At 40.2% G+C, this 23882-nt stretch overlaps 1 protein-coding gene across 4 annotated transcripts in view; it reads left to right on the top strand.

Annotated features, from left to right (window-relative positions):
• Positions 1-23882, top strand: part of SDK1 (sidekick cell adhesion molecule 1) — an 876890-nt gene that overhangs the window by 323875 nt on the left and 529133 nt on the right. For all 4 annotated transcript variants that reach the window (XM_048224631.2, XM_057314981.1, XM_057314983.1 and 1 more), the window contains one exon: positions 14253-14412. In XM_048224631.2, coding sequence (XP_048080588.1) covers positions 14253-14412 — 160 coding nt within the window. The remainder of the gene's footprint in view (positions 1-14252; positions 14413-23882) is intronic.

The raw sequence follows: 23882 nt of genomic DNA, 5'->3' as shown, positions 1-23882 counted from the left end.
TGTGTGTATCAGTAGTTTGTTCTTTTTTATTACCTAGCGGTGAACTGTGGTTTGGACGTGCTATGGTTTGTACGACTGTTACCCTTTCAAGGACATCTGGGTTCTATCCAGTTTTTGCCTGTTATGACTAAAGCTGCTGTTAACATGTGTACAGGTTTTCATGTAAATAGAAGTCTTCATTTCTTTGGGATCAATGCCTGAGAGTGCAATTGCTGGGTGTGTATGGTAAATACATGTTTCGTTTTATCAGAAGCCGCCAAACTGTTTGCTAGAATGATTGTATGACTTCATGCATCCACAGCAGTGTATGAGTAATCCAGTTTTGTTTTTGTTTTCACATCATCAGCATTTAGTGTTGTCACTGTTTTTTTAATTTAGCCATTCTGATAGGTATGGGCTGATAACTTATTATGGTTTTAATTTGCATTTCTCTAATGATTAATGTTGTTGAACATCTCTTCACGTGTCTATTTGCCATCCATAGGTCCTCTTCAGTGAAATGTCTGTTTGTATCTTTTGGCCGTTTTCTGTTTAGATTATTTGTTTTGTCAGGTTGACTTTTGAGGGTTCTTTATGTATTTTAGATACTAGTCCTTTTTTAGATATGTGGTTTGGACTTATTTTCTCTTAATCTGTGCTTATCTTTTTATCCTCTTCACAGAGACTTTTGGAGAGCAAAAGTTTTAAATTTTGGTAAGACTCCATTTGTTGTTGTTATTTATTTATTTTTTTTTTAAAGATTTTATTTATTTATTTGACAGAGAGAGACAGCCAGCGAGAGAGGGAACACAAGCAGGGGGAGTGGGAGAGGGAGAAGCAGGCTCATAGCGGAGGAGCCCGATGTGGGGCTCGATCCCGGCACACCGGGATCACACCCTGAGCCGAAGGCAGATGCTTAACCACTGTGCCACCCAGGCGCCCCTGTTGTTGTTGTTTTTAATGCATTGTATTTTTGGTGTCAGGTCTGAGACACTGCCTAGCTGTAGATTTTAAAGATTTTCTTTAATATTTTTTCTAACAGTTTTTTGGTTTTACACCTAAACCCATGATCCATTTGAGTTAATTTTTATATGAAATTAGAAGGTTAGGTAGAGGTTCATTTTTTTTTTTTCTTTTAATCTTCTGGATATTTGGTTGCTCTGGCACCATTTGTTTTAAAGACTATCTTTCCTCTATTTTTATTTTTTTTAAGATTTACTTATTTGGGAGAGAGAGAGCATGAGTGGTAGGGGCAGAGAGTGAGGGAATCTCAAGCAGACTGTGCGCTGAGCGCAAAGCCAGATGCAGGGCTCGATCTCGTGACCCCGAGATCATGACCAGAACTGAAACCAAGAGTCAGACACTTAACCAAAGGTGCCTCCCAGGCACCCCATCTTTCCTCTGTTGAATTTGTTTTTCACCTTCATCAAAAATCAGTTGGCTGTACTTGTGTTGGGCTTTTGTAAGGTTCTCTATTCATTTCTTTGATTTGAAGTTCTGTCTCTCTGCCAATACCATACTCTCGCTTTCTTTTCTTTCTCTTTTTTCTCTTTATTTATTTATTTTTCTTTCTTTGTCATTCTAACTTGGTTGTAGCATGCTCCACTCTTTAACTGAAAACTTCAAGCATAACCACTGGCTTCGGTCAGGCTATTTGTCACAATTGATTTCATTTTTAAAGTCACTTAAAATCTTTACCAAAATCAAACAGAATTGGAAGGCTGATAAAGGAAAATCAAAAAACAAAACAAACTCAGAAGTCCCTCCTCCACTCCTCCCTAAATTATTCTTTGTTGAATACTAGTTCTTCATTTATCAAATTTTATCATTTTCCCCCTTTTTTGGCTTTTTGTTATGAAGATGAGGATTTCACTTCCTTATATGGTACAACATCCTTGCTTTCCGTCCTGTTTTCCAAATGTAATTATATCAAAAATTTTAGTTAAAGCAATGTAAAATGTTTGACTAATTTTCTGTCTAGTATTTTGTAATTATGTTTCCTTTCTTCAAAATATTTTGCTTTCTGGAGTTAATAATTACTTCATCCCCCCCCTTATGTGTCTATGTTCCTATTACTAATTATTTTCAGACTTTCCAACTCCAAAGATTATGATTTTCCCACCCAGCCCAGTGCATCAGCTTTTCTTTGTTCTTAAAGATGTTGCTCTGGGAGTCATCTGTCCGCATGCTCCTGCCTGACCCATCTGTGCTCTAGGTGTTCCATATAGATCGTGCTCCTGGCCTTTCTCTTTGCTCCTCTCTAACATGTATCTTGTTTCCTAAATCTTACCTCTTTCTAGTCCTTAATATATACTCTAATTTTAGTAGAGTACCTCTTTTAGTAGTTTCATTTTGAGAAAGCATGCACGAGAAATAATTTTTGAGACCCTGGAAGTGTTAATATGTATTCATATGAAAATATATGTATCTTTTCATCCTTAATTGATAATGTGAATGTAGAATTCTGGGATGCAAATATTTGTTCAAAATTTGAAGCTATTGCTCCATTGACTTCTAGCTTTGTGTTGTTGAGAAGTCAGATGACATTCATATTTACAGTCTTTTAATGTGAACTAGTTATTTATGACTTGAAGATTTTAGTATCTTCTCTTTCTCCCCAGTGCTCTGAAATTTCATAGCAGCATAACCTGGTGTGGGGATTTTAAAAATTTCATTATGGTATACATCCAGTAGGCTCTTTAATTTGAATACTTATGTCTCCAGTTAAGAGAATATTTGTGTATCAGTATTTTGATAATTTCCTCTTTCTTTTACTCTCTTTTCTGTCTCTGGAATTCTGTTACACAGTGGTTAGAATTTCTGGACTGATTGATACTTGAATTTCTTCTTATACCCTATTAATACCATATTGTCTTGTTTACCGTAGCTGTATAAGTCTTGAAATCAGGAAGACTGATACCTCTCACTTGCTTCTTTTTTTTCTTTTTTTTTAAGTTTTCTTTTCTTTTCTTTTAATTCATTTGAGAGAGAAACAGAACACAAGCAGGGAGAGAAGCAGAGGGAGAGGGAAAAGCAGACCCCCCACTGAGCTGGGAGCCTGATGTGGGTCCTGATCCCAGGACCTAAGCTGAAGGCAGGACTTAAGCTGAAGGCAGACTTTTAACCATCTGAGCCACCCAGGCACCCCTCTTCTTCATTTTCAAAATTGTTTTAGATATTCTAGTTCCTTTGCCTTTCTGTATTAATTTTAGAATAATCTTGTGTATATCTATAACTAATGTTGCTAGTGTATTAACAGAAATTCCATTAACCCTGTAGATCTGTTTGCCTAGAATTGACATCTTTACTATGTTGAGTCTTCAGATCTCTGAACATGGTATATCTCTAAACATTTGTTTAGATCTTCTTTGATTTCTGTGATAAGCATTTTATAATGTTCGGGATAAATATCATGACATGTTTGTTAAAGACTGTACCTAAGCATTTCATTTTATTTGGAGTAATTGTAAATGGTATTGTGTGTTTAATTTTGGTTTCTACTTACTCATTGGTAGTTTATAAAAATGTGATAAATTTGTGTGTTGATCTTATATTCTACAGCCTTGTTGAACTCACTTATTAATTCTAGAAGGGGTGTGTGTGTGTGTGTGTGTGTGTGTGTGTGTGTGTGGCTTCTTTGGGATTTTCTTTTTTTTTTTTTTTTTTTAAAGATTTTATTTATTTATTTGACAGAGATAGAGACAGCCAGCGAGAGAGGGAACACAAGCAGGGGGAGTGGAAGAGGAAGAAGCAGGCTCATAGCAGAGGAGCCTGATGTGGGGCTCGATCCCATAACGCCGGGATCACGCCCTGAGCTGAAGGCAGATGCTTAACCGCTGTGCCACCCAGGCGCCCTTCTTTGGGATTTTCTACAGACACAATCATGTCATCGACAAATAGGGACAATTTCATTTTTCCCTTCCAGTATGTGTGTCTGTTATTTATTTACTTACTTATTTGTTTGTTTGTTTTCTTCTTTATTTCAGTGGCTAGACCTTGAATAGGACTGATGAGAGCAGACATTCTTGACTGGGTACCAAGTTCAGGGGAAAGGTATTCAGTCTTTAACAGTTCAGTAAGATGTTATTAGATGTAAATTTTAGGTAGATTTTCTTTATAAAGAAAGTTTCTCTCTATTCCCACTTTGGTGAGAGTGGTTTTTTTTTTTTTTTCTTTTTTTCAATTTTATGAATGGGTGTTGGATTTTGTCAAATGCTTTTTCTGCAGCAATTGATAGATCGCAGATTTTTTTTTAGCTCATTGATATGGTAAATTATGCTGATTGATTTTTCAAATTTTGAACCAGCCTTGCATACCTGGAATACATTCCACTCAATCTTGGCATATAATTCTTTTAATACATTACTGTATTTGACTTGCTAATATTTTGTTGAAGATTTTTGTGTCTAAGTTCAGTAGAGATATTGGTATATAATTGACTTTTTTGTATTATCTTTGCCAAGATTTTATATCAAGGAAAAACTAGGCTCATAAAATGAGTTGGGAAACATTTTTTTCTCTTCTGGTTTTTGGACAAGAATATGTAAAGTCAATGTTAATTCTTTAAATGTTTGATAGAATTCTTTAGTGAAACCATCTGGGTCTGGAGATTTTTCTCAGAAGCTTTTTAATTACAAATTCAATTTCTTTAATTGGTTGCAGGACTATTCAGGCTGTAGATTTCATTTTGGCTGAATTTTTGTAGTTTATAGTTCCTCAGGAATTAGTTCACATCTTCTAAGTTCTCAAATTAATGAGTTTAAAGTTTCTCATTGTATTCCTTTTTTAGCGACTGCAAGCTCTGTAGTAATATCCCCTATTTCATTGCTGATATTGATAATTTGTGTTTTCTCTTTTTATTTCTTTCAGTCTTGCTAGAGCTTTACACTTCTTGTTCCTTGAAAAACCAGGCTTTTGATCCATTAACTTTCTGTTTTATTTCTCTCTTTCTCTCTCTTTTTCTTTTTTTAAGAGAGAGCATGAGTGGGGGTGGGGAGAGGGAAGGAGAGAATTTAAGCAGGCTCCACGCTCAGCATGAAGCCCGATTCGGGACTCAATCCCATGACCCTGAGATCATGACCTGAGCTGAAACCAGGAGTGGAATGCTTAACCAACTAAGTCACCCAGGCACCCCTAAAAATTGAGCTCTTAAGTAAAAATTAGAATTTTGTATATGCCACCCTGAGCTGGACAGTTCCCATTATTTAGGGATTTTTCTGATGAGATAGGGAGCTGTATTAACGTGTGATATTTTTTATATTGTATAACAAAATATGCCAACGTAACTCAGCAAACCAACAGAGTCATGCAGGCATAAGAAATCCACTCAAAGTGTGAGATAGGCTGAAAGATTTTAATGTAGCAAAGGACCAGAATTTCACTGATAGAATTACAGATTTCACATGGGGTCTCACCTTTATGAAACTTGCCACTCCTTCAGTTTTGGTGCCGGATCAAGAATATTCACAGCTGTCTGAAAAGGCTATTAAAATACTCCTCCCTTTTCCAGCTACATGTTTGTGGGAGGTGGGACTTTTTTCACATCCTTCAGTCGAAACAACATACTTGCAAGAGATTAAATGCAAAAGCGCGTATGAGAAGCTAGTCATCTTTTATTAAGCCAGACATTGAAGAAATTTGGAAAAAAAAACAAAACAAAACAGTGCCATTCTTTTCAATAATTTTTTTTTTATTTGGGAAAATTTCTTTTTCTAAACTTCTTGTTAAAACATAGTGTGATTAACCTTGTTGCTATTTTTAAATGAATTAATAAATATTTCAAAAGTTCTCAGTTTTAGTTTCTTCTATGTATAGAAAGATATAACTCACCTAAACAAGAATGTGGGGTTAATAATTTTTTTTAAAGTCGTAAAGGGGTCCTGAGACAAGAAGGTCTTGAGCACCTCTGCTGTAAAGGAGGTTGGTTTTATTATTTTGTTGATTGGGAAACTTAAGCACAGGAGGCAGGCTTACCAAGCTCAGGAGCTAGAAACAGTTAGAGCCGAGATCTGTACGCAGGCCGTCTGGCTCCAGGATCCTCGCTGTAGCTGCCGCCATACACGAGTACTTCCCTTTGAGGAAACTTTATGGTTTGTAACTTTGCCACAATCAATAGGCCTTGTCTATTGGAACTTTGATATCCATAAGAAGTTCCTTTCCCATGTAATTTTCTTGGTCTGATGTTAAATCTTTACCGTTTAGGTACCCTTTGAGTCCCACTTTTGATGTCAGTACATACGTGGCGTAAATTCACCGTAAGCATCTAAGCAGGGCAAGGTAAATCACCTCTGGATTTCTTTTCTTGGACTTTTCGGCCTTTTATTTAATCTCAGTTGAACTTTTAGGATTATTTGAAAGAAATACTGTACCATGTTCAAAAAAAATGTTGGTTATTTCTGATAACTCTTCTCTCATTTTTGGTTGGTCCTACTTCTCCACTACAAACCATAGAAATGACAATTTAGTGCAATTCTACTTTGAAATAAAATATTGGAGAGCTGGAAGCTTATTTCGGTTTGGAGAAGTAGGGGAATTGCTTCTATCCCACTGCCTCTTCTTATTATTAATTTATATGCTGAAATATATTAGCACAGTGCAGGATCAAACCAGTACATAAATACAACCATTTATGTTTCTACCATAAGCTTCACTGTAGATTAATCTCACTGAAAGCTTGAATGTTTTCTCAGGGGAAAATATTAGAAGGGTAGGTTTACCCCATGAGTTCCCTTAAATATGCTGTTAATTCGCATTGATTTCAGAGAAAACAGAGATAATCAGTTTGACTTCCTCCTGACTGAATGCATCATCAAGCTGTTCCCAGTACTGTTTAATGGAAACCTGAGGGCCCCTCCTGCTTTCTGGGTTTTCATATGCACAGATCCAGATGCCAAGAGAAGACTGCAGACACTACTCAGAGAAAATCCCACACTTCCTAGTCAAAGTTTTGAGTCCAAAATGATGACTTCATGGTGAGATCTGGGAATATGTCCTGGGAGCTCTGTTCTGCTTTCTCCCTTCTGATGATGATGCCCTCCGGAAGACAATGGGACAGAGCCAGGAGAGGGGTGAGGTGTACTTGCTCCTGTGGTGTGCTCCGGCTCCCCAATGTCGGTCCCTGACCAAGCTTAGCAGTCACTGCCACCCCACACCAGGCCATCCCTCACCCTCAGAGGCCTCTCCAGGGTGGCCAGGGTACTCCTACAGCCCTGCTCACCTTTCACAGGCCAGCCACAAACACACGCACACACAGAGGCTTGCCCAAGTCCACTTCTTAATTGGGGTAAAGGCACGCAGTAATCTAAAAAAATTCTCATTTGTCATCAAGGAGGGGACAGTTCTTTAACAAGCCTTTACATGCCTTTGACAGCCTCTGTGCAGCATAAGCAGCACTAAAAGGTGTACCTGAGCCCTCACATTTCTGTGAGATCTTGGAGCCTCGGCTCCTGGGAAGCCTGAGTCAGGCTGCCGAGGGCTCTCTGGGCGCTGGTGCCCCTTCAGCTCCTTCCCTGTCTGACTTATAGATGCTTTAGCCACGGGAGGTCCATGGCCATGAACCCACCAAGGGCCCTCTCAGGCAATGGCTTCCTACCTCTGTTTTCTTGCCTCTTGGAATTGCTCTTGGCTTGGTGGCCAGCATCACACTTCCTGGACTGTGGCTCCTCGGGGCAGGGTCCGGCTGTATCCCCAGTGCTGAGCAGCCAGGAGACACTCAGTGACACTTGAGGAAGGGGGAGGGAGGGTCCTTTGTAACTGCAGAGCTCCTGTCTGTGCCTCTTCTGTGCTGTGCTCTGTGGAGACTGGGAGGCTGGTAAGGGTCTTCTGGCTCTTGGAGTCCAGAATGGCGACTTGCCTTCTGGTGAAACTTGCAGTTCCACCCCGTCAGATATGCTCGAGAGTATAAATGTGGAAAACACGGTCTGTTTTGTAGTCATCAGGTTAGTTTTTTATTATGTTTGAAATAGTATATTTGTTCAATGTAGCTACCTTTTGCCCTGAAATTTCTGATACTTGTTTATTGGCTGTTTTTTTTTTTTAGACCCACAGAATATGATGGGTCTATCCCTGAAAAATATTTATAAATATTTCTGATAAGCTAGGAGAATGAAGCCTGGAATTAGCTCTGATCACAGAGCTGCCTCCTCCTCCTTCATCTCACCTGTAACCAGCAAAGGCTTCCATAGGTGCTCGCAAAAAGCATAGCTTGAATCAGCTTGTTCTAAGCACGCGGAGGACTCAGTCCAAAGAGAATTATCTTAAAGTATCATCTCACGTCATTGAAGGGTGACCTTTCCGTATTTGCATATTTAACTGTAGTAGAACATACCTGATCGTATTTACATTTTTACCTCAGAAATACACTTGAAATGCACAAGTGCTGCCTTTAAAAGATTAATATTACTATTATGAGAAAGCACAACACGCTGTGAGATTGAACTCCCGGCTTCAGTAGGTATACATAATGACCTGCCAGCAGCAGGGATTTGAATGACTGTATTTACCAGAAAAGGATCTTCTACCTGTATTTTTCGGAATAGGTGTTCACAAATGATGCATTATGCCCTGTGCTTTTGTTTCTCACTGGGATTTGAAAAATAAAACTTTCCGTTAGTTGTGAATTCATAAGCTTGGGGCATGAAAATGTTTGAATTTGATATAAAAGAAGTTTTGAAAGGAAGATTAGTGGTTTAAACCAAAAGATTAGTCGCCTTGGGAAATTCAGCTGTTGAAAAAGCCGAGTTCAGTAATAAAAGGTCCTACTCCAGCTGATTGCTCCATTCACGCTGTGATTCCTAATCCTTCCCGCTGGACCCTCGCCTGAGTGACAGCGCTGATTACCAAGGCCTAATAGCGCTCATCGTCACTTTACCAGAACATGTGGGGTTCGTCTGCCTTAGACCCCCCTCGTCTGTGGTGCACTCGGCTCCTCTGTGGTGTGGGAGTTGATGATTATTTCTCGTATTCATTATTGCTTTAAATGGAGGAGAAAGGTGAGGTCCCAGAACCGCTCACGATTATGCTGGCTGACCTCTCTCATTGACAGAGTCACAGAGGAGCTTGAAGTTGGGCTCTCTTGGCAACCAGCAGTTGATTCCTATCTATTCTACTGCGAGAGAGTTTCTGGTAGTAGACCCAGGATTTTCCATGATGGAACAGATAATTAAAACCCAGGGCAAGCCCACCCTTCTTCAGGGTGGGAAACCTGGAGCCGCAGGACGGGGTTCTGCCTCAGGGATTCTTCCTCCCCCGTTTCCCACAGAAGTAAATGATCTTGACTGTGGCAAATGGATTGTGGTCCCTTTGTAGATGAGCAGAAGATTATCTCCACGCTGGACAGGTTAGGTTAAACCCTTTTATATTATATCAAAACCTTGAAAGTCCACTTAGGGAAGTGACTTACTTCTACATCATAAAATTGTGATGTTATCTTGAGAGAACATTACGTGCACTCCTCTCCTTTGGATGGCCCTTAAATCCGTGTTATCCAGACAGACGGGACTGTCTTGTTCATAACTGATTGCTCTTCTATTTAAAAGTATATGAAAATAGAAATTCCAGAGTTTTTCATAATAAGCCTTTGCAGGGTCTTTGGTGTTCATTGTTAAGAACATAGAAGCTGACTTAATGACTACTCATTTTTCCCAAGGAGAGGGAGAGCTGCCAGTCATTATTTGGGAAAATACACATGTGCGATTGCACACGCACCCCCCTCAACGAGCACCAAGGAGACCATTGACTTTTCCCCAGGTCAGAGTTTGATAATCTTACTTCAGAGGTAACTCAATCATTTTTGTCTTTATGGATCTTTTCAGACTTTTCTCTGTCCTATTTAAGGTGTATAAGGATCACATGCTTTTTGTCAGGGTCTGTGCAGACCTGAATCCCAACACTTCTGTCTCTTTTTTTTTTTTTTGTCACCAAAACTTTTGTGCTCTGTTGCCTTTATATCCTCTGAATGTCATGATCTGCATGTATTCAGTGGTAACTCGTGCCGGTTGGTCTGCACACTGGCTCATCTGTGTTACAGTATTTGCGTAATGATTGTCGCTTACACAGGGAAGTGCCCAGAGCACTGACACGTTTGCCTCCCTTCCTCCTATCATAAATGTTAGTGTCTGTGCTAGCCGCACTTCTGTGACCATTTGGATCACAAGGTATTTGCTGGCCAGCTATGTGAAACTACTCTTGATGAAGATTTCTTTTCCTAGTTCAGAGTAGCAGCATAACTTGTGGAGAGTATAGGCATGTTTAGTAAACTATGAATTCTAGGAAAAACTGAATTATGGTATCATTTACATTTAAAACAGTTGTATAATATATTAAATTGATGATGCTCTGTCAATTGTAAAACCAAATTCACACTCTTGTCTATTTTGAAGCTTTTTTCTTTTAAAAGGTATATTTTTTTATGACTCATTTTTGTAGGACATGGGAGCCATATGAAGTGGTGTTTCTTTCTCCTTTTTTAAATATGGTACAAATGCCAGGGCACTGATAAAGCCTGGAGCTCAGTCAACTCCAAGGTGTCAAAGCTATAGTCATCACACTTCAGCCTTATGAGGCCGTTGAGTGGACAGTTGGGTCATGAGAGCGGACACTTTTAGCTGAAGTATGTAGCCAAGAGGGACATCAGACACGCTGTCACTGCTGGCGGTCAGCCTGAGGATGCCCTGGCAGCGTAGCTCAGAGTGGGTGGTGTGCAGCAGCACCTTAGGATGAGATGAGGATCGACTGCCTTCCTGTCTTTCAGTCACAGAATTCAGTTATAGTGCCCGACCCTTTGCCTTCTCTATTCCTGCATCAGACCTAGCCAGTACCCTCTTATGGACGGCATCTGTGACTTATTCTCGTTGCGTTCCCGGCGCTAATAACATAATCAGTGTGTATGTGTTGAACAGAAAATCATGCAAGTCAGACACCTAAGAATCCTTCTTGACACCTCTCTCTCCCTCAGTTCCATATTCAGTCCATCACTATTTTTTTTTCCTACCTAAATACTGTTTTAAAGCCACCCATTTCTCTCCATCTCCACCACTGCAACCACTGCTGTTATCTTGTCCCAAACCACTGTCACCTTTGCGAGCATTTGCCTGGATCACCACAGTGGCCCTAACTGGTCTAATTCCACTGCTCTGACCCCTCTTAATCCCTTCTCCATGGTGGGGCCAGTTGAGCTTTTAACAGCACAGCCCCTTCAAAGGCTGTCTGCTGTCCTTCTGTATTAGTGGCCGATCATCATTATCATCGTAACACTGGCACTACTCTGACCAAGGCTGATGAATAGGGTGGTCATATAATGTATCATTCACACAAGGACACTTCTGAATGTGAAGTGGCGCCATTGAAAACCACACAGGGATGGCACGGAAGCAAGGATGTCCGCTCGCCTTGCCTGCAACACCCTGTAAGGCCTAGAGCTTGTTCACCCTGCTTCCATTCACTCTGTCTTCCATGCGCCCATAGATCTGCTTGTTTTTCAGTCTTTTGTTACTTCCCAGGTTTACTCACCATGTTTGCTACCACTACAGGGCCTTTGCACATGATATTACTTGAGTATTTGAATCCTACTGATCTTTTAGCTTCTGCATGGGATCTCATTGGCTAGGCTAAATCTTTTTTTATAGGCTCTTACCACATTTACAAATACAGTTTAACGTTTAATTATTTGAATGAATACTAGTAAGAGATTGGCAATATTCTATTATCAATATACCAGTAATAGAATACAGTGACCAGCACAATGGCAAAATAAACCCTATGCAGTTGGCCCTTGAACAACATGGGTTTGAACTGTATAGACCCACTTATACACGGGGTTTTTTTATAGTACAGTACTATAAATGTATTTTCCGTATGATTTTCTTAACATCTCTTTTCTCTAGCTTACGGTATCATAAAAATTCAGTATATAATACATACAATATGGAAAACATGTATTAATCTGTTTATATTATTGATAAGGCCTCTGGTCAACAGTAGGCTATTAGTAGTTTGGTGAGTCAAACGTTGTATGTGGATTTTTGACTGTGTGGGGGCTTGGTGCCCCTAACTCCTGTGTTGTTCAAGAGTCAACTATATATTTAAGTTCTATGTATTGGGGCGCCTGGGTTGCTCAGTAGGTTGAGCATCCGGCTCTTGATATTGGCTTGGGTCATGATCTCAGGGTCGTGTGATGGAGCTCCGCGTTGGGCTCCACTTTCAGCATGGATTCTGCTTGATTTCTCTCCCTCTGCCCCTTCCCCTGCTAGCACTTGCACATGCACTCTCTCTCTCTCTCTCAAATCTTAAAAAAATTAAATTCTATATATTAAGTACAAAAAAACCCAGCTATATGTACTACAGTGTAATGTAAAAATAGTCTCAATTTTAACACTGTTAATATGCTATTTGATGGGTAATTTGTTAAAAAATACTGTAATTTAAAAGCCCAGTTTAGTAATTCCACAAATTTATCCAAAACTTGAAGTTAAGATATGCGTTCTTGGGAAGGTTTTCTTAAGGAAAAACCCATGGCATTTAGAGTCATCATATAGAGAATTTGAGAATTCTGTAACAGATTACCTGAGTTTTAAATGGTGATTTCACCACTCACTGTCTGGACGGCCTAAGCAAGTTACTTAGTTTCCTTGGGTCTCCCTTTACCCATCTGTGAAAGGAATATAATAATGGCATCTATCTCCTAGGGTTTTTGTGAAAATTAAGTAAGGTAGTGCATACAAAGCCCTTCGCACAGTTTCTAGCACATAGTAAATACTCAGTGACTGCCAGCTATTGCTGTTATCTGTGTGGTTATTCTGTTTATTTGTTCAGCAAATATTTTATTCAGTATCTACTTTGCCTCTGGCATTGTTCTAGGTGCTGGGATTGAGAAGTAGTCAAGAAGAGGGCATAGAGTGAGTTGGTATAATCCATAAACACTCTAATTTCGAGATCTTGTAGGTGTCATGACTGAAGCAAATGTCATGTTTGTTGGGGCGTGTTGGCGGGGAGAGGTTTTGTCAGCTGGAAGGGTGAGAGCGAGTCAGCTCACGCAGAACTGGGGGCGCGTGGGGTTGGGAAGAAGCACCTGGGAAAGCCTCACATAGGAAAGGGCTCAGCCTGGTTTCAGAGTTAGAGTGTTCATGTGTGAGTGGAGAGGGTCGGGAGCCCGAGAGAGACGGGTGTGCCAGGGGGATTGTATTCGAAAAGTGAAAAGCTAGAATCTGTTCATTTTAGTGATGAGCATACAGAAACCCACAGGCCCTAATCCGGGTCATGTAGAAAATCCGTGACGGGGCCGGAACGAGAAGCTAAGTGTCCTGTGTTCATATTGATGTATTTTTAGCTAGTGGAAGTGTACACACAGAAATTGCACAAACCTTATATAGAGTAATTTTCCATGAATATTCTCAAAGTTAGGTGCCCCCATATGATCACATCGAGAAATAGGTCCTGGCCTGCTCACCGTAAGCTGCCCTGTTACACCCCTACACCATCCCTATCCCCCAGAGGTAACATTTATCCTGACCTGTAACACCACAGATGAGTTCTACCTCATTTTGAGCTTTCATGACCTTTTGGGTGGAAGCATATGCTATAAACTTCTTTCTGTCTGGCTTCTTTCATTCCGCACGTGTCTGTGAGATTCATCGAGGTGGGGGGCGGGGGGCAATAGCTGTTGCATTCCCATGGCCGGGTAGGATTTTGTTGTATAAATACACACAGGTTTCTGGATTTATAGCCTGGCGGAAGGCCCTAAAGAGATGAGGGGTGTGTGTGTGTGTGTGAGAGAGAGAGAGAGAGAGAGAGGGAGGTGGAAGCTGGATGGTGATTCCTGTCATTTATGTATGCATGGTAATCTTGCTTATCCTAGTTAACTTTTTTTTTTTAACCAACTGAAGGTTATATGAAGAAATTTCTTTCACAGCCTCTGTGTAGACCTTGGTTGTTACTTTGAAAATACAATGCCAAGTTAAAACCAAGGCTTGTGTGACTGAGATTGTCCAGCACGCCCGTGTTAAACAGGTATTAATCATAAATGGAAATAACTTGGATGAACTTGTCAGATGTTTTCAAACGGTGCTGATCATTGAGCTTTCTACCTTCTGAAATATCATCTAGGGAATTACATGTTTCTAAGGGGTCAAGGATTACTGGCTACTTAACTGGGCCACATAGCCATCATTTATACTTTTTTAAAAATTAGGTTTGTTTAAATAAGTGATTGATTAATTGGATAGATGCCATTTTCATGTGTACTTCATTCTGTCTCTCTCTTTTTTTTAATATTTCAGATGATGTTGTGCCCTATTTTAAAACGGAGCCAGGCCTACCACAGATTCACCTGGAAGGCAACCGCCTTGTTCTCACTTGCCTTGCTGAAGGGAGCTGGCCTTTGGAGTTCAAGTGGCTGCACAATGACCGAGAGCTCACCACCTATACCAGCGAATATAAGTAATTGATTGCTTGAAAATCAGATTCCATTTCAAGTTGATGTGTTTAGAATATTTGCCTTATTGGCCATAATAGCACAAAGGATGAAAATATTTGATTGAATTTTTAATGCATTAGGATTAAAGGAATAGAATTAATTAGAATGTGATTTAATATTCTGATCTACATTGTATTTACACCTAGGAAGTCTATCATTAAATTTGTAAAAGGAAGCCCGTTAGTGAAATTACCAGACTAAAAAAAGCTATAGTTACAGAGGAATGCAAATAACAGCTTTAGCAACAGCCCCACCCACCAGTATTGTTCGTATTTAAGGAGCATGAATGTTTCAACAGAGATCTTTAAATCAGTAGCTTCTGGAGCTCTGAGCAGTCAACAGAAAATTTACCTGGCTAACTTTTAGAGTCGGGATGGGAGAAGATGAAGCTTTGGGGAGGGACAGGAGCAGAGCCTCTCATTCCAGCAGCAAAAAACGATGTTTACTGAACTCCTGCATGTACTAGGTGTGGGTGCAGGAGTGAGCATGATGCTGGGGGCAGAAAACAAGCACTGAGATGGGGGGAGGCTGAGATGAGGTCACACCTGAGCTGTGGCTTCTCCCAAGACCCGGGCCCCAGCTTGTAAACCTCCCGGTCTCCCTGCAGTGCTCAGGTCTCTCAGGTTTAAATCTATTTAGCTTCCGTTTCTATGGGAGGGTCATTGTAACAGATGCTGTAGTTCTGAGTAGGACAGAGAACTAGTGACAGCCTAAAAAGTCCAAGAGGTCCCCAAATCAGCAATGTCATGTTCTTATTTAACGGAAATAAGAGAATTGGCTGTCGGGTATTTTAAATAGAGTAATGGGCTTCTCAACATGGGGCATAGCCCATCACTCACTCACTTTGAAAGTCAGAAGTTAGGGGCCTCTGGCTGGCTCAGTCAGAAGAGCACATGACTCTTGATCTCAGGGTTGTGAGTTTGAGCCCCACGTTGAGTGAAGAGATTACTTAAACAAATAAACCTTAAAAAATTTTTTTTTAAATAAGGGTTATAATATGACGGTTCATAAACCACATCCAGTCTGCCCAGAATGTGGTATGTGTGTATGTATTTAAAAAATCAGTTCAAAATATATATGGATATACACACAGAATATATTTCTTTTTTCTTTTTTTTTTTAATGGTTTTTTATTATATTATGTTAGTCACCATACAGTACATCCCTGGTTTCTGATGTAAAGTTTGATGATTCATTAGTTGCGTATAACACCCAGTGCACCATGCAATACGTGCCCTCCTTACTACCCATCACCAGTCTATCCCACTCCCCCACTCCCCTCCCCTCTGAAGCCCTCAGTTTGTTTCTCAGAGTCCATAGTCTCTCATGCTTCATTCCCCCTTCGGATAAAGAAAGGGGGGTAATCAGAATATATTTCTTAATTGCTTGGCAGCATTTAACAATTGTAAGATTTCATATAAAAATCCACTTTCCGGTCCCTCTTGAGCAGTCAGAAGGCCTGGCCACCGGGCTCTGCTGCCCCACACAAGCAGGCTTGGCCAGTGCTATCCTTCAGGAAGGGCACAGCCTCTCTGGTCCTTAGCACTCTGGTCTCCACCCCGTGTAAAGCCACACTTGCTTTGCTCAGTTCCCTTATCCACCTGCTCTTTGTAGACATAGAAATTTGTGACCACCTCTTTCATTATTAGGCCTATACTGTCAGAGTACCTGCTGTTGTAGGAGCAGTTTATCATAACAGTTAAGAGCATGTTGACATCAACAGATCCAGGTTGGAATCCCAGCTCACTACCAATTAGCATCAGCAATGTAACCTCAGGCAAGCCACCAATACCTGCAAAATGGGGTTGGTCATACCTCATTTGTGGTGTTGTGAGCATTAAAAGGCTCTAATGTACATAAAATTGTGTATTTTCTGGCCCACAAGCAATCTGCTAATAAATCCTAGTTGACATTGTATATTATTATAATGAGGTATTAGGGGATTTGGTTTTGTAGGAGGGGTATAAGAAAGGAAAAGACAAGCAAGCTTAGAAATGAGAACCACATGTGAGTAATGGGCTTTAACAGAAGGTGCCTTGAATTCAGATATTTCTGTTCAACTTCTGTGTGTGACTTTGGACAAGTGACCTAACCAGTTTGATCTTGATTTTCTCATCTGTGAAATGAGTGTAATATAACCCACCTCAGAGAGTTCTCACAAAAATGAAATGACATAATGTTTTGTATGCCCCAGGAAGAAAGGAGTGGAGTTTCAGAAGACTCCAGGTTGTTCTTCCCTATAAAAAGTAGTAATGTGGATGATCTACAACATGGTCTTCAAATTGGGGAGCATGGCCATGGATAGTGGCAAAGGAATTGCTTTCTAGACGTTCAGTTTCCATATGTGTGTTTCTGAGGTTGAGCTGACTGAGAACGTGTGTAGGCACCTGCGGTTCTCTTTTCCTGCGCTCTTTGTGCTCTTTCTCCCAGTTCACAGAAGGGAGGTTACTCCCCCCGAGTCCTCCTATGGAACTGCTTCTCAAAGATGCAAGACAAGTGCGTAGTTCAGAATATTGAACAAAATGTTGGGCTCTTTTAAACAACCCCAGAACTTCTTGCCTTTCACATATTCCCTGTAGGGGAAAGTAGGACACTCGAAATGGGATATTTTGATCAATTTTGGGTTTTTTAAAATTCGGGTATGTCGTGTGGGTGGGCAGCAAGAGCTATACCAATTTTAACAACCCCACCTTTTCCATTCTCCAGCTGTTATCAAAGAATGTATTGTGCCTCAAGGAACATGTAATGAGAGCAAAACAAAGAGCGTGTGCAAGATAGATCCCCGGCAGGCAGGGCATCTTGTTTTATCTAGGTGGCAAACCCACAGCCGTGCCCTCAGGCTTGTCTCCATACACAGAGCAGGAGGAGAGGATGCGGGATTTGTTAGAAGAATGAAGTCGAGAAATATTCTTTTGTGAAGCACGGTCTGTCTTCATTTTACCCTCCTCTGAGATGAGAAGCGTGTGGTGAGGCCTTGGTTGGAGATCTCAGGGAGGAGGTAAAAAGTGCTGTTTCCTTTGATCAGATCCGTGTTCCATCTTGATATAGAAGGAACATGCACAAGAGGAAAGTTAGGGCTTTGTGTTTTCTCAAACGTTTATTCAGAAGACACTTTCATTAACTTTTGCAAAAAAGATTTGACATTCTATTTTTTTTTTTTTTTAAGATTTTATTTATTCATTCGACAGAGATAGAGACAGCCAGCGAGAGAGGGAACACAAGCAGGGGGAGTGGGAGAGGAAGAAGCAGGCTCATAGCGGAGGAGCCTGACGTGGGGCTCAATCCCAGAACGCCGGGATCACGCCCTGAGCCGAAGGCAGACGCTTAACTGCTGCGCCACCCAGGCGCCCCAAGATTTGACATTCTAAATCCATATCCATTTTTTATTGCTTTCCTGTGTTTTGCTTGCTGCTATCCTTCAACCTCTTCTCTACTTGTTTATTTGCTGCTTCCATGTACTCACTGGATTTAAATGAACACTTAATTGACCACAAATATGTGGTCAATACCTTCTCTTTGCTGTTAATTTCTATCCAATTCTGTTTATTCCAGTGGCAAATAACTTCCCATTCAATGAAATGTAAAGTAATTGGAAAAAAAGCACCACTTTCCTGTCATTAAGAGACATTTTCTTTCTAAATTTTTAATGCTTAATAATTATATTTCAAAATTAACACGTTTAGTTGTTTTGATTAGCTGTGATAATTGCAATGAACATGTAATACAGAAGAATTTTTATAAGCACTTAGAATCTTTTGATCAAAGGACATCCTTTTTAAGTTGCCATTTATATGTGTATTTTTATTACAGAGAAGTATGTTGGATAATCAATAAGTATCTTTCATGCATAAAAATGTTATATTAGAATAAAATTTTATGGGGTAAATAGATTTACAACTCAAGTTCAAAGAGTAAAAAGGAGCAGTATGAAGGTTCTGTTAGTTCATTATTAAAAAATGGATAGTGTGGATTTCAAAATCATTATTTAGATTCCATTGGGTACATGTGAAACAGCAGTGTAACAGTTTTGTTTTAAAATGCTAAATCAGGGTCATCTGGGTGGCTCTGTTAGTTGAGCTGCCGACTCTTGGTTTCGGCTCAGGTCATGATCTCGGAGTCCAGGGATAGAGTCCAGCCTTGGGCTCGTTGCTCAGCAGGGAGCCTGCCTCTCCCTCTGCCTGCCACTCCCCCCTGCTTGTGCTCTCTCTCTCTCTCTGAGAAATAAAATCTTAAAATAAAATGCTAAATCAGGGATGCCTGGGTGGCTCAGCCGGTTAAGCGTCTGCCTTCAGCTCAGGTCATGATCCCAGGGTCCTGGGATAGAATCTCGCATCGGACTCCTTGCTCAGCGGGGAACCTGCTTCTCTCTCTGCCTGCTTCTCCCCCTGCTTATGCGTGCTCTCGCTCTCTCTCTGACAAATAAATAAAATCTTAAAAAAATAAATAAAATGCTAAATCAGGGGGTCCTGGGTGGCTCAGTCAGTTGAGTGGCTGACTCTTGGTTTTGGCTCAGATCATGATCTCAGGGTCCTGGAATCGAGTCCTGCGTTGGGGCTCTGTGCTTAGTGGGGAGTCTGCTTGTGGATTCTCTCTCTCTTTCCCTCTCTCTCTCTCATACACACACACATAAATAAGTTTTTTAAAAAATGCTAAATCATACACCATGCCATTATTATATATACAACTATTTAGAGTTAATGATGAAACACTTTTGGTGTCCATTTTTTAAAATATGTGAGGAGATGGAGCTTTTTTTGCATTGCTCTTTGCACTAGCAGATTTACCTGTTAATTTGGTACACTCGGGATAATCCACAGGAAGACAAAGCATTGTGGGTCATTGAAGCAAGATTGCAGGGCTGGCTCATTATACATGGACCATTAAAATGAGATACATGCTTCATTCCCATTTCAGTAGAAACTTAGTAAGAAGAAATGGGTTATTCTAAAGCAAGAATAGTTTGGGGTAGATGTGATAAATTATATTCTGTTCACTGAGGGCTTCAGACACTGAGATGGGTTATCAAGGATCCATTGTGTTTTGTCATCATTTTTTTAAAGATATAAAACCTGTCGAAAACTCTCATGCTATTTTTCCGAATTACTCTTTCATCTACTTCCTCCCAATAAGCACCTTCAGCCGTCATATGTTAACCTTCACAGGACCATTCTCAGTCTCAAATTGAAAAGCATGGCTGCTTTATGAAAATGGTAGCTGTTTTCTCCCTGAAATTGAGTCCCTTTCCCCCCATCCCCACTTTGGTGTCAGTAGAAAATACTAATCCTATAAAGGCACATAATATAAACTCAGCTTTTCTAGCTTTGACCAAAAATAGTGTTTTCTTTGTTGCTTGTGTTGCGAACTGCGCAATGAATTTCAGTGAGTTTCCGATGTTTTTCATATCGATGCTCGTATGCACATTTAGGCACAGGTGACTATATCGGCAAAATTGTAGTAGCTCAGCAATTAAACCAAGTTCTATAGCTGTCATAGGCACATTTTTTTCCCCAGAAAATATTTATTTTCAATTATTTTCTACTTTGAGATAAAAGAATTATATTCAAATAAGAATAGATAGATATCTAAACCAATAATTTCTTAGTGGTAGGTATGATATTCATTGTTGTAAGAGGGGGTATAATTGGATACTCTGAACTGCTAAGAATCTTCTTGTCTCCTTATGTGACCTGTCTCCTGTCTCTGTGGTTCAATTTCTGTGACAGTATCAACAACAGAAGTTTGATGGATGATTATTCTTTTTTTTTATTCCAATAAGAAAATAGGAATGGTTAAGGAAAAAGTAACTTTTTCTTATGTCTTTTAGAAAGATGAAAAAATTTACAATATCAATAAAAATTACTAAATACCTGGGAATAACCTTTATAAGAACCTAAGGAAGTGGAAAATCTCACTAAGAGATATAAAAGAGAATCCTAGATAAAAAATCTAAACAACCATAAAACCAGACAAAGTATATGAAACAGTGGTGTTTAAGATACTGGACATCAGGCAGCCAAAGGTGATGATACCAGAGAAACAGAAAATCAGTGGGCCCCCTGATTGCCCCAGCTTTAATGCTGTGCGGGAATTTCCAGGCTCATGGCCCAGACATGGGGGTGCTCATGTGTCTGGAGGACTCCTGAGTTGAAGACGTTGGAGAATGCAGAGAGATCAAGGCAGAGTACCAGAGAGAGGACTAGCGATCTGCAGACGTTCTATGTTGAGTATTAGGCAGAATATTCATCAGCACATTCGCTTGAGGAAATTCCCCAAGGCCAAGGAAAATACTGCCCAGAAGTGATGGTACTTCTTACCATGCTCACCACACAGGGCTGGGTGGGGGACCTGTTCTCCCCAGCCATACCAAAAACCTCATAATTTGTAGGGTTATTGGATAAAGGATACAGAATTATCTTGGGTCTGTAATGAGAATTATTAACCATTGACCAAATGCAGCTCTGATCCTGCCTAAGATTTTATAAACAAGACCAGAAAGGATCAGATGACTTTTTAAGTATTTGTGAAGCATTGGAGAGTAAAACCCAAGAATATTTATAGAACTACAACAATATCCAACACCAAACAGGGTGAAATTCTCAATGTCTAGAATGGAATCAAAGATTATCAGTCACATAAAGAGGAAGGAAAGCATGACCTGTAAGGAGGAGAAAAATCAATCTATTAATCTCTCAAGCCAAAGCTGACACAGGTGTTAGAAGTAGCAGAGAAAGATACTGAAGCATCATAACTGTATTCCATGTGATCAAAGCTAAAAACATACCTGAAGGATATTAAAAGGCAGAAATCAAACTTAAGAGGATACACCCTATAATATCTGAGATGAAAAACACATTGGATGGGGTATCAGCAGATTAGACATGGCAGAAGAAAATGTTAGTAAACTTAAAGGTATAGCAATAGAACTATCCACAGTGAAGGGCAGATAGAAAAGAAAATGAATGAAACACAATGAAATGAGCATTAATAAGTTACAGGCCAACTTCAGCTAGCCTAATGTATGTGTGATTGGAATCCCAAAGGAGGCAGGGGCAGAAAAATATTTGAAGGAATAATATTGAAAATGTTCAACATTTGATGAAAACTACAAACCCACCAATGCAGGAAGCTCAGCAGATCCCAGTAGTGGATTTTCTGGCCAGTGCAGTCAGGAAAACAAATATAAAAGAAATAAAAGGCATCTTGGTTGTAAGAGAAGACATAAAAATGTCTTTTTTTGAGGGTGATATGATCGTCGATATAGAAAATGTGACATTATTAAAAAGCTGCTAAAACTAGCAAGTGGACTTAGCAGTGTTACAGGATACAAGATCAGTATTTAAAAATCTTAAGACTCTGAGACAAAGCATCTAATTATGCTTTATTGCTAAGCTATGGGAAAGACTCTTCTGCTTTTTTGTTTTGTTTTGTTTTTAATCTGCTCTACCCCCTACTCACCAAAAGGAAAGGTCTGTTGATTGAATTGAGAACTTGTTTGTTAGGTGACATGTAACCAGTTGGTTTCTTCATCATCGCACTGAACTGAGTATGACTCCCGCCTGCCTGCGTCTTCCCACAAAGGGCTTTGGTTGTTCCCAAACAACAAGTTGGTCGGCTTCAGTTTTCTAGATTTGGTTTATAGTCACTTTTCTGCTGGTTAACTCTCCATTGGTCCTGTCCTCTTGGAACTGCCCAGTTCTCAACAGTAACAGTTATATTTTGGCTCAAATGAACTAGTCTTGCACATTTTGGCTAAAATAAGTAGAATCCCTTCTAGTACCACACTGCTTAAGGCTCTGGGTCCTTTGATCTTTTTCTCAACGCATTTCAGTTTGGATTTTTCATTTCAGTATTTTGTTTGTAAAGAAAGCTGTAGACTGATTCCACTTTTGATTATTATTCTTTTTTAATTTCACGTAGGAAATTTATAAAAATGAAATTGAAAGCCTAATTATTTATCATCACATCTCCAAAAGAAGAATCAAAGTAGTTCCAAGAAGGGTATAAATGACTTACAGGGTTTTTTTTGTTTTGTTTTGTTTTTTCCTTGACCATTTTTTTTTTTTTCACTTTAAATATAAGATTGGGCTCTGGGCCAAGACATGAAAGTTTATTATAGAACTTGGCTGTTTATTTTCATGCAAAATAGATATTTTTATACCAGCATAAAAAATTAAAGTTGTGGGGTGTCGTCTTACCTGGAGTGGCGTAAAATGGATGTAGGACCCCCATTTAAAGAAAAAAAAAAGCCTTAGGTCTAATTTTAATGAGCATGAAAACTCTCTCTTGGAATTGAATGATGTTGCCTGACCTGAGAGGGAGAAATGCAGATGTGCCTTCATTGTTCAGAACCAGCGTAGGTCTCTGTAGACCTGTGTCCTTAGTCGTAGTATCTCACTGTTGCTGGAAGAACTCCACAGTAGCATGTCTGCACCCAGGCAGTATTTTGTCAGACATTTTCTAAAATTTTTGTGTTTCATGTTCAGGAAAACTCATAACAGGTTAATTTATCCCAGTTTTGGAGGGACCGTTTATTGCCTAATGATTCTTAGTGGTTTACCAGGAAGCCACGACTTTTAAAAGAGAGATGATTCTAAGAGGCATTATTTAGGTTTTTCTGTGACCGTGGTGAGTGCCTGGTAACTTGAGAAGCTTTTTCAGCTGAAATTATTTTGGCTATGTCCTGTAGTGTGGACATTTGGGGGATTCTAGGACAAGCCACAGAAACGAACTCTTTCTTACTGAAATGGAGAGCAGGAAGTTGTTGCATGGACATTGGGCTGCTCGTAGAATCAGTCACCAGGCAGGCTGGCGATTGGGCAGGAACAGAGTGAGGTGAGCCCGCTAGAGCCACATCAGCCCAGGAGCCGGTCCTGCGAGAGTCCTGCTGTTAGTTCACCTGGGGCCTGGATGCTGTTATTTGAGCCACTGCCCTGACTGGCATTGGGCACTGCACTGCTCCCCTGGGCCGGGCTCTGCTGCATCCTGGCACCACTGCTGTCAGATGAATCCTCCTTCAGCCCCATTCCTGCGCATCACCAGCCTCTGATCTAAAAATCCAGAGTACCTGTGGGCAGTGGTCATGCACTATCTCCTACCTGGGTCCAGGGGTCTGGCTCCACCGAGACTCAGAGTGGAAAATTCTCCGAGCACAGGGAAATGGTGTAGATCTCAAGCAGACAAAAAAAATGTCAAATGTTCACTCCCGGCAGGGCTAGTCAAGCAGCTGTTTATGGGCTGAAATAGAGCTGCAGTTGCTTGCTAGACAAACTCTGGGGCTGCTCTTGTGGCCCGTCCTGAGGGGCAATGCAGAGCTGACGTATTCTCCTACTTAGCAGGAATGGACATTTAAACCCTTGGTTTTGCTATGATTTTGTGTTTGATTTTCTTTAATTTGCTGTTCCTGATAATGAACTAGCCCCGGAAAATGTTCTGT

This window comes from Ursus arctos, unplaced genomic scaffold (assembly GCF_023065955.2).
Source record: "Ursus arctos isolate Adak ecotype North America unplaced genomic scaffold, UrsArc2.0 scaffold_2, whole genome shotgun sequence".
Lineage (NCBI taxonomy): Eukaryota > Metazoa > Chordata > Mammalia > Carnivora > Ursidae > Ursus > Ursus arctos.
This window is presented reverse-complemented; position numbering and strand designations above follow the sequence as displayed.